Source organism: Rhinolophus hipposideros (genome assembly GCF_964194185.1).
Source record: "Rhinolophus hipposideros genome assembly, chromosome: 9".
NCBI lineage: Eukaryota > Metazoa > Chordata > Mammalia > Chiroptera > Rhinolophidae > Rhinolophus > Rhinolophus hipposideros.
The window spans coordinates 48,019,807-48,039,885 of NC_138055.1; the positions used below are offsets into that span (position 1 = coordinate 48,019,807).

At 39.7% G+C, this 20,079-nt stretch overlaps 1 protein-coding gene across 3 annotated transcripts in view; it reads left to right on the top strand.

Moving 5' to 3' along the window:
* ANO6 (anoctamin 6) overlaps positions 1–20,079 on the top strand; it is a 181,649-nt gene that overhangs the window by 70,370 nt on the left and 91,200 nt on the right. For 2 of the 3 annotated variants that reach the window (XR_013994056.1, XM_081060689.1), the window contains exon 2: positions 6,211–6,290. Coding sequence is in view for 2 of the 3 variants with exons in the window: in XM_081060689.1 (XP_080916815.1) it covers positions 6,211–6,290 (80 nt within the window). In the remaining variant the exon portion in view is untranslated. Of the gene's footprint in view, positions 1–6,210; positions 6,291–8,437; positions 8,518–20,079 lie in introns of those variants that run through there. The other variant, XM_081060690.1, reaches the window with a different exon arrangement.

Consider the following 20,079-nt stretch of genomic DNA (forward strand, 5'->3'; position numbering starts at 1 on the left):
GACCTGAGGGGTACACTCAGCTGTAAATGACGTGGGAAGTAAGACTGGGCAGGCCCACATAACATCTGGAAATTATGGAAGGACAGAAAATTATGGCTCAGGTGAATGGTTTCTTTAAGAACAGTGGTTGGCAGGTACTGGCATCCAAGTCCAACATGTATGTATGCTGAGACCAGTATTCAGACACTTAGGAGAAAAGAAAGTTTCAGGTACAGGACTGCCTGGCGCATCATTAGATATCCTGCCCAACCCGGATATGTGAATACTCGTACATCCTCATTCCTAAAGTGATATGGGCCATTTCCTTGACATTTCTTCAGTTGTATATTCCCTAGGTCATGGAATTCCTGAGGACAGCTTCTATGGTTTCTTCATCTTGGCATTTGTACACATACATATCACCTACCTCCATCCTTGGCTCATGAATATCTTTAGCCATTTGACAGAATAATATATCCATTTATTTATTCTGTGGAGCTTTTCCACTAGCTCTTCTACTTGTGACCATTGTATCAATAAATTTCACTGCATTGTTCTATCATTATTTGTTTTTCAAGATATGTTAGTCTGTTATTTCTTATTTTTTTGCATATATATGTATATTATATATATATATTTTACTTATATTTACAATACTATCTTAATTCCTTATCAACTTATATTTAGCATCAAGGACCCCTTGGAATTATTCACAGCAGCTCAAGAGACAAATTATTGTACTGAACGATTTTGGAATTGGACAGATTTCGATTCCTATTGTATCACTTCTAGTGGTTGACTTCAGGCAACTAATAAGTTCGAATTTTTCATCATCTGTGAAAACAAGGATACAAACAGAATTAGATAAGATCAGACATTTGGAAGTACCAGGCACAAAAAAACACATTCAGGAAATTTCTATTTACATTTTTTTATATCTCTGTGTCTGCGTACATTAATAATTTATATTTATGTAGTGCTATACTTTTTTACAACATGCTTTTGAACTGTTATTTGTATCCTTTGCACCACCCTGTCAGATAACCAGGGAGAGTAATTTTATTACCAGCCTCAGATAAAAAAAAAAAACTGAGGTAAGTTATTGCCTAGGATCATGCAGCTAAGTTGCAGACTCAGGAGTTGAACCCAGTCAGTCCCCTTAATCCATTCCCAGTGCCCTTTGCACCAGGCCCCAGTCTATTTTTACCTGCTGTCTCTCATATATTCACTACATCTCTGATCATTTCAGTGGCAACCAACCATCATAGTAAATATGGCTATTGGACCCTACCACCTTCGTCCTTCGTGATGGTGCTGTATGTTAGATATAATGTGGATGTGTTACTCTGATTACTTTTATTGGTGGGGCACTACTTATCAGGCACTCTGGGTTTTACCCATGAATTTCCTGAAAGGTCATTTTGTGTTTTCTGATGGATAATAGATTGTCTGAGTTATAACATTATAGGTAATGACTTTTTTTAATTGGTCAATTTCTGATATAAACTAGGCAATGAATGTTTGTCGAACTTGACTTTCAGTTGAACTTTCATTGTGCTTCTATACAAAATTCCATTGCTATGTCAATACCAAAGATTTTTCATCATATTAGAATGACTTTTCAGTTCTCTAATCAGCTTTTAGATGAACAGATAACATAGAGGTCTCAAATACTTCCCCCCCCCTTTTTTTTGGTTTCAGGTGTACGAAACAAGGTAATAGACATTTATACCCCTCACAAAGTGACAACTCCTCTCCCCCAATCTACTACCTCTCAGACATCATATATAGTTGTTATGGTTCCATTTACTCTATTCCCTATGCTATACTCCACATCCTGTTACTATATATATAATAAGTTATAGTTGACATTCATTATTATTCAGCTTCAGCTTCAGGTGTACAGTGCAGTGGTCAGGCACCTACACCGTCTATGAAGTGGTCTCCCTGATAAGACAAGTGTCCATTGGATACCCTACAAAATCTTTACAACATTATTGATTATATTTCCCAAATACTTTTTTATATTCCAAGTGCCAAAATTAAATGAACTACTCATGATACCTAATTCACAGTGGTATCTCAGTTGTATAAAACAAGGCATTGTGACAATACTAAAATTACGTTTCAAAATATTACATTTTAAAACATGATTTATATGAAGGAAGAAGTAGAATTAACATGTTTGTCTTTTTAGAATCTTTTTCATTGATTATGCTCCTATTTTAATAAAAAGCCCTCAAAGTGTCACCTTGATTTTGACTTTTATTTTTGCTGAGAAATGAATTTTTTCAGCTCTATTAAATTATCGGAAATGAAAATATCCGACAATAACTGGAGCCTTTCAGTAGTGGAAGTATAATTATCATATTAGTATCATAAATCATTTGCTTCTCACTACTGTATTCGGTCATGAGAGCGGCAGCTGCAGCTTTGTCTTACCTAGATGATGTCTCGATAAAGCTGTTTCTGTTTTTATTCACTCAAATTTACAGTTTCAACTTTGTGTTGGCATTACCTAGTGAATTTATTAGCTTGCATTACCAGCAGAATAACTAAAATTATAAATAGTTCTGTATTTTCTTGCACAAACCTTTTCAAGCTGCATAGATGCCTTTAATTTGATAGAACATCTGGGTAATGTATCTTGTTTCTCCTCTGTCTTTAGGCAAAATGTACACTTTTTAAAGACTGTTTTTTCATTTAAAAAAAAAAATCAACAATATCAGCTCTGTCCCATCTGTTGACCCCAGGTACATAATAGTTAAATTGGGCACCTAATTATATAACGTAATCAAGATAAAATGCGAAAGTCAAGTCACCCATCAGATTTACCATACCCATTTAAAAAATATATCTGCACTGTTATTTCATTGACTTGCTAGTTATGCCCAAAAAACAATGTCTCATAAATACTACAGATGTAATTTCTTGAATCTCTAAATCCTATAAAAAGGTTAGGCCTTTTATTCCTAATGTAAACCAAGCGGCAAAACAACAAAACACATCCTTAGAGCCACTAATGGAAACACATTTTAGCAAGTTTTAAAGATGGTCTGCAAGAATGTAATTACCTTGGACAACTGTTGCTGTGATGTTGGAAATAATCATCTTATTACAGTACAGTTCTCTAAGTGTAACAGGCTCCCTCCTAGAGTTCTCAGAGGCAGGCACCTTAACTTCTGCTTTGGTTGCAGTTCTGCAAGCCTTGGCTCCCCTCATCTGTTTCCTGTTTCTGTTTCTGTTTTGGTTCACATGTAGTGGTCCTGTGATGAACTCAGTTTTTCAAAAGAGTTAGAATCACTTGTTTGTGCTGTCATGTCTACTGGCATTTCCTTTCAGTTCCTAGATGTACAATGATATGAGTTTCGTGGACAGGATTCTGAGTGAAGCTCAAATCTAATTCAAGTACGGGATGTTTCTTAGTGATGTGCCAAACCTAAATATTTGGTAGCTGGATTGTTAGCTGATATTTTGGTTTTCTTAAACAATTGCTTAGAGATCTCTTATGAATCTCCATTATAGATGCCCAGCTTTCTTTTGCGTCACCGAAGGGAATTTTTCTGGATCCATAGGAACCCAGCTTTTCTTTCACAAAAGATTTATGGATTTTTTAAAAGAATTAGTATGCATTAAAAAAAAAGTCACTACAAAGCTAAGATAATAACATACCTCATAAAATTAAAAGTAATTTCTTAACATAATTTAATGCTTATTCCATACGCAATCTCCCTGGTTTGGATGAATATGTGCTTCATAGCTAGTTTGTCCAAGTTAGGTTCCAGTTGAGTGCCACATATTGCCAATGACTGTTTTGGTATTGTGATTTATAATAAGAAATATATATTTGGTTTTCCTTGGTTCCTGGCAGAGCTCCTAAAACCCTAGGAATTTCCTAAATGATAAAAGGAATAAAGATGTCTTTTGTTAGGTTAAAGAGATGACTTTTGGAAAGCCCCTAGGTAACCACAGGTTGGGAGCTAATTGTCAGAAGACCCTACCATGTGATTAGAGGGTTGAAACTTCCACTCTGACCCCCCCCCCTTGGTGGGGTGGGAGTGAGGTTAAATCAATTGCTATTGGTTATGATCATCAATCAGTCATGCCTATATAATGATAATGAAGCCTCCATAAAACTCCAACAGGATTTGGAAGGGCTTCAGGTTGGTGAACACATGGAGATGTGGGGAGAGAGGCATACTAGAAGAGGTCGTGGAAACCCTACGCCTCTTCCCTCATACATTGTCTTGTGTACCTCTTCATCTGGCTGTTCATCTGTATCCTTTATCATATCCTTTGTAACACCATGTTGGGGAGAAATAATTTTTCTTCCACCCTACAAAAGTTCTTTTGGCTGGTCTCATAATCAAGTTGACATGAAGCGCAGATTAACAGGAGAAAAACAAATTTAATTTTGTATATACAGGAACCCCACATACATGAGAAGTTCAAAGACAGAGAGGTAAAATGCAATATATAAACTATACTGAGCCGAGGAATGGGATAGGGCCTAAGACTTCAGAGGGGAGGAAGGTCATTCGTAGAATGATTAGAAGAACAGATACTCAGTGATTAGGTGTTTGCCCTGCCATACCACTAGGTCATAAAAATTTATTTCTGGTGATGACTCTTTTTATGAGCAAGGCCCTAGACTTAAATATTTTTAAGAAGAGGTAGAAATTTCTCTTAAGCCTGCAGCGTCTCAGTTGCCTTTAACTCAAAATCATCCTCAGGCCAACGTGGCACATTGTAGTGGCCTGTTCTGAATCCCTTCAATCCTTTATAATAAACTGGTAAATGCATATAAATGTTTCTCTGAATTTCATGAGCCCTTCCAGAATATTGATAAAACCCAAGGAGGGTGATGGGAACCTCTGACTTATAGCCAGTTATCAGAAGCATGGGTGACAATCTGAACTTTCTTTTGGCATCGGAAGTGGAGGCCGTCTTGTGGGACTGAGCCCTGAAGCAGTGGAATCTGATGCTCTCTTCAGATACTGTCAGGATGGAGTTATTTGGTGGCGTGGGAAAAAGCACACATTGGAGTTACATTCCTTAGGGCTGACAGTCTGCCTGTTCCGTGTCATTGATTTGTTGAAGAGGCTGGACCTGTTGATACATGAGAATATTGATTTAAGTTTATTTAAATTTTTAATCTTTATTTAAACTTATTTAAATATTTAAGAATATTTATGTAGTTAAGAAGTTTTTTCCTACACAGCCAAAATTACATTGGTATACTTATCAATAGTAGTGGTTCCTTAATATAATCTAAAACTTAATCAATATTCAAATGTTCCCATCTTGTTTTTAAGTCTTTTATACCTGGTTTGTTTAAACTGGGATCCAGTCCGGAACTGCACACTGCATATGATGGTTTTGTTCTCTTAGTATCTTTAAATCTGGCACAATTCCTTTCATTCATGTCAGGCGCTGGTTGACAAAACGAGACAACTGTCTTGCACAACAGCCCCCCTTCTGGATTTGGTTCCTTTATCCCTCTGGCACTGTGTTGTCCATACAGTAAAACCACTAGTCACAGATGGCTATTGAGCTTTTGAAATGTGGCTAGTTCAAATTGAGATGCGTTGTCAGTATAACATAAACATTGGATTTCTAAGACTTAGTACTCCAAAAAGGTAAAATATTTCACTAACAATTTTTTGTATGGAATGCATGTTCAAATGATAACCTGAGTATATCAGGTTAAATAGATCATATCACTAAAATTAATTTTAGTAAAATTTTACTAAAATTAATTACTAAAATTGCCTTTTCATGTTCTTAATGTAGCTACTAGAAAATTTTGTCTCCCAGTACATTCCAATCAGATAGTGCTGTTCGACAGATTCCAAAACAGAAAATTGTTACCCCAGAATGACTCCACATCAGTTCTCTGAGATGTAGTGGAAAAAAAGTGTTCTTTAGCTAGAGATTTATCACATTTAGTTCCTCTGTCCTTCCATGTAGATGGAAAATGATTTTCCATGGTAGATTTAGCCAAGAGCATTTTCAGACCTAATATCCTATGAGCATGACATTGTCCAGTAGGTGAAACAGCTGCTGAAGGTTTTGTGTCCCTGATAGCTGACAGCGTTAAATAACGGAAAGCTGTAAGTGTGCCACATGTGCTATATATTGTGGTAAGCCAGCGCTGCTGATATGAAAGCAAAAAAGTATGTGAGCCGATGAAACTTCATGCTTCATTTATTTCTGTTTGTTTACTTTTAGAATTGGAAAACATTGACCAGATGATGGTCTCCAGTTTTGGAACCCTGGAGAGTCAGCATGATTGTCCATCCCCGGAGTTTGTGAGTACTACTACCGTATCTTTAAGTTGTATTGGTGAGTCAGAGAGTTTTCATCAAGTGGAGGAGAGGGTGTTCTTGTCTTCAGTGGCTCTCGGTCTGGCACAGGTCTCACTGGCAGTGACTGTGAGTTCAAAGCACTGGTGCTTTGGAGAACATGTTACCGAACTATACAGTGTCTCAGCATCATGCTCTGCAGGCTCATTCCTCATGCTACGTATAACCGCAAATGGGAACTCATTCTGCAATAAAATAGCATCGTGTTTTCGAAGTTCTACCATCATTCTTTGATACCCTTGCTATCAGTTTCTGTTGTTAGTAACTCTGGAAACTAGTCTTTTCTGTGCACGTACAGGTACATTAACCAGTCTGAGTCCCATTTCATTCTGGAGACTTTAGTAATACAACCTACATAGATATGTCCTGTAGGGCAAGGAATAGTCTATTGGTTATTCCTACCAAGAGGAGAACTAAATGCTTTCACTAAATTAGACTCATTACAGGTTAGCCATGGTTCCTACCCTTAAGGAATTAAAATTTTTATTAAATGCTACTGTGATTTTATTAATGCCTTGTTTAAAGAAAATAAAGGATATAGGATGCCTTGTATAGAATGTCCTTGCTAAATAGATTTTATATTAGGTTTGTTTGAAGGGGGAGATGGGAAGAAGTGTTTCTCTGACTCCTGTACCATACTATTCCACCAGATGTGTAGGAAAAACATGCCAGGATCCACCTAGATTTACTGATTTGTGCCCCTGCAGCAAATAGCTTGTCCAGCACTTTAGCAATGCAAAAATCTTTTTTTTATTTTCAAAGTGTAATATACAGTCACCACGCCAGTAATTGGCAGCACACAATTGTATTATTGATAAAGGCAAAAAAAGAAGTCATTATGTGCTTTTCCTCTTCTCACTCACTATGGATTGCCCACTCAATTCAGCCACAAAGAAGGAAACTAGGCAGTGCTCTGGACTGAAAAGGGATCACACATAAAACTGCATCCACAATGCCATTTTATTTCGAAGTGTGGACTCCTGTGGTGTACTAGCAGATTGCCTGCTGTGAAAATCACTTGGATATAATAGAAAGACATAGTATTCAATGACTTCCCTATTACATTAAACGAGATTTTCAGTGAAGGAAAATTGTGAATGCTCACCAATATTCCTGCATCTTAAAGTAGCAGAACAGTTTTGTGGGTTTTTTTTTCTTCTAATTTCTGCAGTTAGAGTCCCAGAACAGAATTGACACAGATATTTCACATTTGAGTATGATTTTGGTACAGACTCATGGAGCTAAACTAGCCCTTTCTGGTTTTGTTATTTTCTAACTGCTTTTGCAATATAGCTAATCTGAAAAGAGCTATGTGCAACAAGGTGTTGGTGTGCTTGGTAAACACAGACATAGCTCACACCAATTCCCTGTGTGAAAATAAAAGTGTTTTTCTCACGAACAGATTGTAGTAGATTATGACGTTTGAGATTGGCACGCCTCTGTGGTGTCTTGGCCACAGACACTCTACACTGGTAATTATACTGATAACCTTCCACCTTCAAGGTTAACTTCTTGTCCACCACATATCCCTGTTCTCGGTGTAAAGACTGGCGAGTCTAAGCTACAATGACCAGGGTGGAACTTGAAAATCACAGCATGTACTCACTGCTTGGAGACACTTGTCATAACAATGAGTCTGAGAACACTCAAGCTGAAAGGAGATTTTAAGACCAATCCCCATATTTTCATTTTTCATTCAAGAATATCCAGTCATTTCTTTAGACCACATGAGTGGAATTGAAGTTTGTAATCACAGTTTCCTTCTATGTGTGGTTGATATCTATTTCTATATCCTGGCTATTATCTTTCACTAAGTATGTGTTCACACCATGTTAAGGAAGGAATCTGTGGTTTGTTTCTGTGCTTTATAAATTTTCACACATCTGAAGCTCACTGCATGCTACATCTCTGTAGCATGTACGTAGCTGCTTGTATTTTCTCCACAGCATCACTAGCCTGTGTACTCCCAGTTCCATAGTAAACATATTTCCCAAACTGCTATCTCCATGGTAAACAGGAGGTATACAAGGTGCCTGGAGAATAAGGTACTCAAGGGAATGAGGCGTGACATTTAAGGGTAGCCTTTTTTGTAGGCAGAAACTTACACCATCAGTGAAAACGGGTGGCTTGTCGTGTAGGCATGTGGATTGGACAAATGCCAGGACAAAATCAGGTAAGTTGATCCAACCCCAAATTTTAAATCAGAAACAGGGGAGACAGTATGAACCTGGGAGCAAAGAGAACCCAACAGCAAAGCAAAATTGAAAACAAAAAGAAGACAGAGGAATAAAAGGAGCTGGAAAATCAGTATTCTGTGCTGCATCTGGCAGTTTGCTGAGCTGAACTGAAATAAAGCAAAGCATAGACCATGTTGACTCAGCCCTTATCCTCAAATAGTTCAAATTTTAGAAGGATCAAGAACCTAGTGTTTTTATACAACAGAATGTATTTATATAGCTTGGCCAACAGAGAGAACAAAAACGCTTATCATGATTAAGTTTGTTTCCTTCAGAATTTCTGCTTTTCTTTACTTTGAAACAAGGCCAAAGAGAGCAGAGCTAGTTGAGTAGCCTTGGTTACTGGCTCGATAAGCACATTAAAGGTTTCCTTCACAGCTCAGGTGTCTATAATGTGACTAGTCAGACGAAGCCTATATTGCCGGAGAGTCTTTGTAAAGCATGGGTAGACAAATGCTGTCGTGAACCCCCTCCGTGGCCCACTTTGTGCCCAGAAGGGTCCATCCTGGTTCTCCTCTGCTTACTGCAGTTTGTCCATTGATAATCTGTCACCTATGTACCTGTGCTGCTCTTCTCACCTGCCACCCCACTTTGCAGGTGAGTGAGTTCAGCCAAACCTTTGAAGTGTAAAGGGGTGAATGGTGATGTGGGTACAAGGTATGTGTGTTCTTGCTACTCCAGAGCGTATGGGGAGCTGGGAACATGTTGAAACTAGACATAGACCCTTCTGAGATGACGTGGGTGTGTGAGTCGGGTGAAAGCGACCTGGCTAAGTGCTGACCTTGTGGAAAGTAACTTGGTGATCTCACTATGCTGGGAAACCATCTCAATCCCAGTTCAGTTTTTCAGGCCCAGTGAAAATCTGTTTTATAACCCACTGTATTAACTTAAAATTTTATCCTGAACATTTTCCCATGCTGTTTTTTTCCACTTTTATTGAGATATAACTGACGTATAGCACTGTGACGTATAGTACGGGGTTGCAGCACAATGCTGTTTTTTTCTCTAACATTGTTATCGTCTCTAACATTATTTCCTCTAACGTGGTTCCTTGTGTCGATAAACTATAATCACATTATAGTTTTCAGAACAGTTCAAGGGGTATCTACTCAAGGAAATGGTGGCATGGCCAGATGATCTGGGATCAGGTGATTGATGACCATCATTTTGGGACATGGACCCCAAAAATAGACTAAGTACTTGATGACAGGTGTCAGATTCTGGGAAAGGGAATTGGCCAGAGTGCAGCTGGGGACTGAGTATCCGAGACCCAGACAGATAACCTCGTAGGTTCAGACTTTGAGATGGCAAAGTTAGGCAGTCTGGTTAGAACTGAGGATGGGGAGCCATCCCCGTGGTGGTGGAACTGACAAAGGTTATTCTGTAATGTGGTAGCAGGCATCCAAGTCTCCCCCAGGGCCCCTTTCAGGTTTGGTTAAGAGCAAAGGTAATCTGAAGCAAAGGTCCCTCCAGGCGCTCAACAGTCATGGCTGGCCCAGCAGACCCCAGGTGTATTCCAAGTTTCAAGGAGTGGGGAAAAAACTGGGTCTAGAGGGGTTAGGAGGAGGAAAGGTTGGAGAGTGGTGAAGGCTCCTTCTAGAAACCCTGCGTCTGTTGGTGCTGACCCAGGAATTCACGTGGGCCCGATTGCCTGAGTAAACATGGGTTGACGGATGGGGTGTGGGAAAGAACTCTAATCTAGCAGTGGTGAATCTCCTCGCAGCAAGCTGAATAGAATCCAGGCTGGAGTCAGCAGAGAAATCTCTGGAAGGAAAGAGAAGGCTAAGGAATTATGTTTTATGATCTGAGCTCGCTATTAATATCCCCGTTTTTGGCCTTTGCCAAGTTGAGGTGTATGTGTAACTCTACTGGCTTTTTAGAGGCAGGAAGATTCCTATCACCTCTGGTCTTATGCCAGGTAATGATGTTTTCCTTTGTTTAGCTTCTTCCAAATTTGGAGTAAACAATAAAGAAAGTGGGCTGGCAAAAGAGTATTACGATTGCAATAGGAACAACCAGGGAAGATGATGAGAAACCACAGAATTTGGACAGACTAAACTACAGAAATAGACTCAGGAAGATGAGTATTAAAGTGGAGTAAATATATGTCCCCTTTGTTCATCACTCACGATTATGCAGAGAGAAGGTCTGAAGAGTAATTATCCTGTTTGGGTTTTTGTGTAACTGGCTCCCTTTTTTGAAAGGAGAAACTACTTTCTAGAAAAATACTGTTGGTTCCCTGAAATTCAAATAAAGATTTTCTTTAGGTGAAAATATATGTGATCCCCAAGAAAGAGTTAAAATATTAATTTATTCAATAAATATATATTTGATGTCTACTATTGTAGGCAATATAGTAAACAAACAAAATATCCCTGCACTTGTGGAGCTTACATTTTGGTAGGGGAGATATAAAACACAGAATAAATAAAATACAGAACATGATGGTAAATCCTTAAGGGAAAATATAAAATAAGGATTGTACGTGTATATTGGGGCGGGGAAGGAGAGGGTTATAGTTTAAATAGGGTATTCAGGGCATATCTCACAGACAAGGTGACAAGTTAAAAGACCTGAAAACGGGTGTGCAAACTATTTGAAAACCTAGAGGAAGAGTATTCCAAGCAGAAAGAATAGCATAGATAGTGGTCTTCAGGTGGGAGTTTGTTATACGTTTGAGGAAATGGAAGGAGGCCAGTTTGATTGCAATAGAATGAAAAATGGTGGGAATAGTATATAGTGGGGACTTTATAGGCCATTGTAAACAAGTGGGTTGTACCTTGAGTGAGTTGGGAAGTTATTTGAGAGTAAGCCTTTGGAGGATAAACTGGGGATTTTGAGCAGAGGAATGACTTGACCTGACCTGTGCTTTAACAGGATCACTTTGACTCTGGTGAGTATAGATGGTAGAGAAACAAGAGCTGGAGACCTGTTGGGTTTCTCAGGAATCCAAGTGAGAGATGATGGTGGCTTGGTCCTGGGTGTTAATTATGACCGTCATGAGACATAGTCACATTCGTGGTATGTTTTGAAGGTAGAACCAGTAGGATTTGTTGATAGATCAGATGAGAGGTGTGCAGGAAAGAGCAGTCGAGGATGACTCCAAGGTTTTTAATTTCGGAGACTTTGCAAGGAGCAGTTGGAAAGAAGAGTACGCAGAGGAAAATCAAAATTCTGTTCTGTGTGTGCAGAGATTGAAATATCCAAGTGGAGATGTTGATATACAATTGGATATATGAGGTAAGAGTTAGAGAGGAGTCCAGCGAGGGATCTGAGAGTTGTCAGCACTCAAACGCTGTTTAAAGCTGGGGGACTGAATGAAAGCAGCAAGGAAGGCAGTGAGTGAGATAGAGCAAATAAGAGATCCTGCTGCGAGCCCTGACAGCTCCCGTGTTCTCAGGTCAAAGAGATTAGGAAGAATCAGCAGAGGACTGAATAGGAGGAAAATGAGGAAAATCCTGGAAGCCCAATGAAGAAATAAAGCAGGTGGGAGGAAATTACTGAATGCTGCTGATGAGGATGGGAAATGGGATTTAGCAATATGGAGGGACCGTGACAAGAGCAGTCTCGGCTGAGTGGTAGGATCCAAAACCTCACTAGAGAGGATTCAAAATGGAATGCAAGAAGAGGAATTGGGTGCATGGAATTTAGATAACATTTTCAAAAAGTTTTTGCTGAATGAGAATGCAGAGAAAGGCGGTATTATCTGGAAGGGGGATTAGGATGAAGTTTTTTTTTTTTTAATTTAGTTTTAAGATGGCAGCAATTACTGTTTGTAAGGTAATGGAAATAATTCCGTAAGGAGAGAAAAATCTGATGATGCAGGAGTGAGAGGGAAGAATTTCTGGAACGCCATCTTAAGAGAGCAAGAAGGGGATGGAATCTGGTCCATAATGGCAGGGTTGGTCTCCTCCCATAGTTGTAGAAACAGTTCATTCTTAGAAGTAGGAGGGAAGCCAGTGTATTGAGAAGCAGGACATTAGCTAAGATTGAGGAAGGAAAAGAGATAAAGAGATCTGAAGATAGAGGAGCAGGTATGAGATAATCATCTGAGAGTGAACACTCTGGGAAATGTAACATGATTGCCCAGCAGCCCAAAGAGCCCATTTGAGGTTAGTAGGCATGATGGTTGTGTGCCTTTCCATTGAAGTCCAGCTTTGGGGAGCCGGTGTGGAATAGGCAAAGTTTGTTTTAACTTATTTTAGCGTTTCTTCAAGTCAATTCAGTGAAGCAAGAGAGTTATCAGGTGTTTGCAAGAGAGTAAAGGACCCAGGGACGTGAGGAGGATGAGGCAATAGACTTAGACTGTCGTGGGGTTAGACAATTTTTGGAGTTGTGAAACTGGAGAAAGTGAACTGGAATAATAAGAGGCAGTAGTTGGAGAGTCAGATGTTTATAATTGAGAAAGGAGTTATAGTAACTAGTACAAAGTCTGAGATGTGAATATTGGAATGAACAGCTAAGGCAGGGTAGAGTGGGAAGGACAGGGTCTTGTGAGGATCACATATGTGGTATGAAAGTCCTCAAGAATTATGTCAGGAGTAATCTATTAGAGACCTAACAGTGAGTCAAAGCTTAAATCTCCAAAGAATGAGGGGCAGTGACTCAGGGATCATTCGAAGGCTGCAAAAGGAGATGACCAGAGAAGCAGGAAGAAAATCTTGAGAATGGCAGGATGGCAGCCAGGAAGCACTTGAAGTGTTGAGTAGTTTCAGATGTTGTGTAGAGATTCAGTCATATGAAGATTTCTCGGCTTCAGCACCAGTGACATTTCGGGCCAGATTTCCCTTTGTTGCAGGGGGCTGTCCTGTGCTTTGTAGGATGTTTAGCAGTATCCCTGGCCTCTACTCTACAAAATGCAAAGAACCCTCTCCCCAGTTGTGACAGCCAAATATCTCCAGACATTGCTAAATATCCCCTGGGGGGCAAAATTGCCCCCATTTGAGAACTACTAAGTTAGATGGATACTGAAAAGGCATTGAGGTCACTGGTGTCCTTATTTAGAGCTTTTTCTAGGGAGTGCTGGGGAGTCATGGGACCTCTGAGGATATGGAATGAGCAGAAGAAAATAGGAAATACTTCTCTTTCAAGGAGTTTGACTATGAAGGGCTGGAGGATGAGAAAGAGGCAAGTGGAGGAGAATATGAGAGCCAGGGATGATATCTTTCTGTCAGACGGAGAGATTTGAAGAAGTTTAAAGACTGATAAAAAGCATCTGTGTGAGGGGACAATGGAATCTAGAGAAGAGTGGCTTTGAAAGGGCTGTGGAGTGGTTTGCAGAGCACATGTGGAAGAGTCAATGTTAGATAGGAGGACAGTGTTTCCTAAGGTACAGAAGTAAGAGGGTGGATGCTGTCGGTTTGTGAATTTGGTGGAGAGAAGCTGAGGGAATTTCCATCTGACAGCTTTATTTTTCTTTTTCTTGTAATTAAAGTTTATTGGGGTGACAGTTATTAGTAAAGTTACATAGATTTCAGGTGCACAATTCTGTAATACATCATCTATCACATTGTGTGTGCACCACCCAGAGTCAGTTCTCTTTTCATCACCATATATTTGATTCCCCTTACCCTCATCTCCCTCCCCCCACCCCCCTTACCCTCTGGTAATCACTAAACTATTGTCCGTGTCTATGAGTTTTTGTTTCTTCATTTGTTTGTCTTATTCTTTTGTTGTTTTCTGTTTTATATACCACGTATCAGTGAAATCATATGGTGCTCGGTGGTTTTTGTCTGATTTATTTCACTCAGCATAATAATCTCGAGATCCATCCATGTTGTTGCAAAGAGAGCTTCATTTTTCACTTGGTGGGAGTGAGGGAACACTGAAGGGGAGGAGTTGGCACTTTGAAGTAGTTGTGGAGAGCAGGAAGCCAAGCTGATCTGGAAAAACGTAGAAAAAAATTATAGGGTTTCTGGGCAGTAGTGAGGGCCTGTGTGGGGCCAATGAACCAATGGATTTACAATAATAACAAACTGCCCTGCTGTGGTTTTCTCCAGCACCACTCAGACATGGAGAAAGCAGGTAGTAGACTTTAGCCAGAGTTGGGGCCTTGCTAGATGGACATAATTGAAAGAGTAGAGTTGGCAAAAGGGTTACTGAAATGATGAGCTTGGAAATGTAACCTTAAAAAAGGAAGGGAGGGAAGAAAGGGAGGACCTGCAAATTGATTAGAAAAAGCGGGGCCTCTGTAGTCCTTGTGAAATGAGAAGGGCATGTGAGTTGTGGTCAGTCAGAAAGAGGGATTCTTGAATAAGTGATTTTGAAAAGGGAATTTTTCAAGTGATGACAAGGTCCAGGGTCGGACCCTGGCAGTTAGTGTACAAAAGGGAGCAGATCATTGTGATAAGAGGTCAAGGTCCAGCAGGCGCAAGGTGCATTGGTCATATCTGGAGGTGGAAGTCCTGGTATGATGGAAAAGGACACAGAATGGAGAGGGAAACGTGAGCAGGGGCCAGATTTTCAATGAACCAGGAGTGAGACTCGTTAGTTAGCATGTTGCTAGGTAGACAGGAAGGTCCCTGGTGGAATAAACAAAGGCAGCCATATCCTGAAACTCCAGGTTCTGAAATGGCTCATTCACCCCAGGACCTTGAGGTTAATAAATTATTTCATAAATCCCTTTGGCTGGACAAACGGAGTAGATCTGATAGACAGAAATGGGTTCATTAATCCCTTCAGGGTGGGCAAACAGAGCAAACCTGATAAATGAATTCCATTAGAAGGTGCTAGCTCCCTTCTCTAAGCAGGCAGGGGAAGATATAAAAGTAAGAGCTTTTGCCTCAGTCACCAGGCATCCCATTCGGGAACCCCCTCCTGCTCGGGAACTGTGACCCTTTGCTTTTAATAAACTATCCTCTTTTACAGTTTCTTGCCTCTCCTTGGTCCGCGTTTCCATTCTTTAGTTTCACCAGACAGGATCCCGGCCCTCACAGAAATTTCCTACATCAGGAGCAGCAGCTAGCGTAGGAGATGATAGACCCTAGGAAACTCTGGGAGCATATTTTATTTTCATGGACCTAAAAGTTTTTCCCCCAAGGACAATGGGGAGTAATTGTCTGAAGTGACACATGGAACAAATTGAATGTCAATCCTTTCTTGCCCTGAGGTGTGAACGGTGTGAGAGAATAATTAAAACCAGCTGCCCACAGATCTGAAGATTTTTGTCTGCAGGTTTTGTTTCAGGGTGGTCAGTCAGGTTTCTTTCAAAGCAGATTCAATGTAATCTTTGGTTTTGTTTTTGGTTTTTCACCCCTAAAAAATCCAGACTTCATTTTGGGCTGTTTCTAGTCTAAATAGCCCTGAGGCAATTGAAGTGCTGGGGCTATTCAGAGAGATTAAGGTTTATTTTATGGTCAGTCCGAGGTCTTTCTGGCTAATCCCAGATGCCCAACAAAGTCCCAAGGTCTGCCTCAAACTCCCAGGATCTTCAGGATCTGGAAGACTGAGAATAAGGTAGAACTCTTCCATTCAAGCATTTCTTCACTTGGACTTGCAATCTTGGACCTGCTCTCGACAGAGAAATAGGGTGACATTGCTTGGTAGCTTTTGGAACCGAGTTCACCAAACTACAAGAGAAAAGAGACGCCAAACAGAGATGCCAAAAAAGGAAGCCAAACAGAGGAACATTAACTTGGCAAAAAGGATTCTCAAAAGGGGAAATGAGATCAAAGATCAGCTGGCTCATGAGAACGGCTAACTTGGCCTATTTACTGTGGCAGGAATTCCTACAACATTTCAAGTTGAAATCTTTTTTGTGCATTTCAGAGCCCAAGGTGATGGCATGTGTCCTTTGCCTGAATATGGAGCAAAGGGGACCTGCTCCTTTGCTTTATGTCACTGATTCTGAAGCTGCATTTATGAAGTTGGTAGGTGGGTGGGTAGGAGCACAAACAGGCAGTCAGCGTGCACAGATCTCCCTTGGAAAGTTCTTTCTGAGTCACTCCTTTGGAATGCAGACTTTATTTTCCCAGAGAAACAGTCATAAATGGAGAATAGGCTTTTAGGCCAGCCAGGCAGACCTGCTAAAGGGAATTTACCTCAGAGTGCTAGCATTATTATCTTTCCATACTAATAATTTTCTGGAGCACCCAATCTTATTTTTTCCATTATTACTAAAAAGTGTGAGAGTACAACTCAAGTCCAGAGTGAGTGAGAGACTGAGTTGAGGCTTGTGGAAAAATGCTGAACATGATGAGAGAAAGAGGGAGAGATTGATTTTGAGTTATGTCAGACCTGGGAGAGGCTGTGATCGGTCCAAAACTGATCACAGGAAGACAGTTTAATGGTTAGGACATGAGAGAGAAAAGAGCTTGCTTATCAGCTTCTATATTAGTTTTGCCTTTTCTGCTAATGAAGGTGAACTTAAGATTGGCATAGTTCAAGCCCTGGGGAGGGGCTGCAGCAGCCCGTGCTGCATGAGACTGTGCTAGATAGGAATATAATTATTCTAAGTGAGTTTCAATTTCCTAACTAGAAAAATTATGTATCAACCAGGGTATTGAAAGAGCTTGTAGATTTGCTCATGGAACCACAGTTAGTGATCTCGAGGCAATATGGGGACCAGCACAAATGCCACAATAGTTGCGGAACAAATGTAACAATTTTCAAAGAGGGGTGGGGTTGGGATAGAAGTTGGGCATAGACCACATACTGATAAATGGAGATATTGAAGCTTGGAGCACTCATCTCCAGGAATAGTACAGAATGAGATTTTTATAAGCCCATAGTTTGTGAATGTTAGTAAAAGAAAAGGTCACTCCCTTTTTTAAATGAGAAGTTATTAGATGGGTAGAGCAAGAGAAAGCCACAGATATTTTTGTGTGTTTTGAGTTTTAGCAAGAGGTGTAGAAAAAAATTGCATTTAAATACAGAATGAAGAATTGTGGGCCATGTGAGAATTTGCCTATCTGGGCAATTGATCTTACCAAGACTGTGGAATAATGGATAGAAATCAATTTCGAGAGGAGACCCAAATCAATATAAGTTAAAAGTAAGCTCCTGCTGCTGATTCATAAATATCAGCTGTTTAAATAAAGATCATAAGGGCAAGGGTAATGACTGATCACGTGAAAAGGCTAGGTATTTGTCTACTTAAACTAAGTATGAATTGAGCATGGAATAATTCACCTAAATTGCATCCGTACTTATGTGCCCAGAACAAAGAGAGTACGAGGCTTCCCCTGTTCAGTATTGGTAAATCCACCTCCCATTCTAGGTGGATCCACCTCCATTTTAAGGGGAAGCATACAGAAAGGAGAAAGATCAACATGGTGGTGTGTCCTGACACTTAGGCAAGAACATGACAACAAGTTTAAATATTTGACGATAGTAATTGGTGGTAATACAAAATATAGTACTAAGACCCTGAATAGAAGGTATACGTGTATATAGGCAGACAGATTTCATTTCAGTAGAAAAACGTTCCCATAACTAAAATACCTTAATTCCTTGGAGTAGTTCAAATACAGACAGACTAGATTAACAGTCTTGGCAGGAGATGATGAATGTTTGAACCAGAACCTGTCAGTGAGGGTGGGAAGGAAAGACATGCTTGCTTAATGTGTAACTGGACGTGGTAGTTGATGAAAGTGGAGAATGAGCGGGGAGAGGCTGTTTCTGGGACTGTACCACCCCAGTGAGATATATGTGGCTCACCGATGACTCTGAGTTGCTTTCTTTTTCACTTTTTCTCTCATTCAACTGATGATCACCATCAGTCAAATTATGGAATTGATTAAAACCCTTTCCTCCATATTACAGTGCTCCTTCTACCTGGTTTTATTCCCCTATTTTCAGAAACCCTTGACTGTAAAATGCTTGGTGAATTCCTGCCTTATAAAGTATCCCATTTGAAATTCAGAGAACTATCTATTATCTAGAGAATGTCAAAACTAATTTGACAAAAACATGTGTGAGGAAAGCAGGGAGCCCTGGGCATTCTGAACAACGATGTGATAACAGTATTTACCATGGAACTCATTTGATTATAAGTCATCTGAAAGCATATCACAATAATGGCCAAAAAAGCCAACAGAGGCAAAAGAATTGAGTTAAAGTTGAGAGTCTGCTGGTAAATAACCTGACCGTGATGTGACCTAAAAAAAAAAAAAGAAAAGAAAAGAAAAATTAAATTAAAATTTAAAGAGAAATACAGAACTTGGTGGAACTGTATACACAATATGAATTGACAGGATTCCTTGAAGATTGAAAAGGGAGACCAGTGAGATTTCAGTTGCACCTGTCCGTCCTGTATTTTGAACTCTTAATTAATTTGGAAGTATTAAGGACTTTGGAAAGATGATTTAAAATCCTTTTATTTCTGAAGTTCAGCTAGTTAACTAGTTTTCCTTACTTCAACAAATAATAAAAAGTGCATTTTTACTATAAGTCCCAAATGTATTCCATAAGTCTGTTTTTGGTAAACCAACCAAACAAAAAACTATGCATATGCTTTATCTGGAAAACCCTAACAGCTCTTTCAAAAGGAAAAAGGCATTTACAGTTCTCCCAAGGCACTTTTTGAAATGTAGGTTAATGTGACCTTACAGATTGTAATAACTACCAAAGAGCATTTTCATTAATTATAATGGGCAGACCAATAATATGGATCTTTATACAATGTTAGTATGAATTAGAATATATCAAGTCAGGATCATACTTGGAGCTGGAGTAACACTTGACTGCCAAGTCCAAATCCCTTTAAAAAGCACATCATGATAATTGTGACAAATCGTTCAGTGATGGTAATGGTATCACCAGCATTTCACGTACTTACGTTAGTCTTAAGTGTTTTTAAAAAGTAAATATACTTGTGAAATAGGAAGAAGGTTGAAGAAAGAAGTGAATGAGGTAAGATACTCCTGAGACTTTGAAAAGTGTTTTTACTTTTTTAAGAAATGCTTTCTTTTCGGTGAGGAAATGTCTTCTAAAAGCCACCCCCCTACTACTTTCCCTCCCTACCCACCGCCACTCCCCCACCCCTCTGGTTGAGTGGAAGATGGAATTTCAGGGAATTAGAAGCTCTCTGTTCCTGCCCAATTCTGCTCTCAGTCCCCTGTGGGCAAGTCACTTTTCCTTTTAGGACCTCCATCTCCTTAGGTATAAAAAGCAGAAAAATCAGCAGTAGATTTCCTCACCGAAGTGTTGTTCAATGACTGCACAGTGATTGGAAACTATTTTAGCTATCTTAAAAGCATATCATAAAATAATAATACAGCGAGAAATCTTATCTAACATTTATGGATGCTTATCGTTGGCGAAGTACCTTGCAGGCACAGAGCTGTATACCCTTGAAATGGCCATATCCCTACTTTGCTCAACCCAGCCCATACCCCTTCTCATTTCCTGTCAAATGAAATCAGACTGTGTTGACGTCAGGACTTGGTTGTGTTCTCTTTAGAAGGGTACACAGGAGCATTTGTGACTGATGCTCCTGAGAAAGTAATTACATGCCCTTAGGTGCCTACCACATTATCAGTGGGCTGAGAATTAATCAT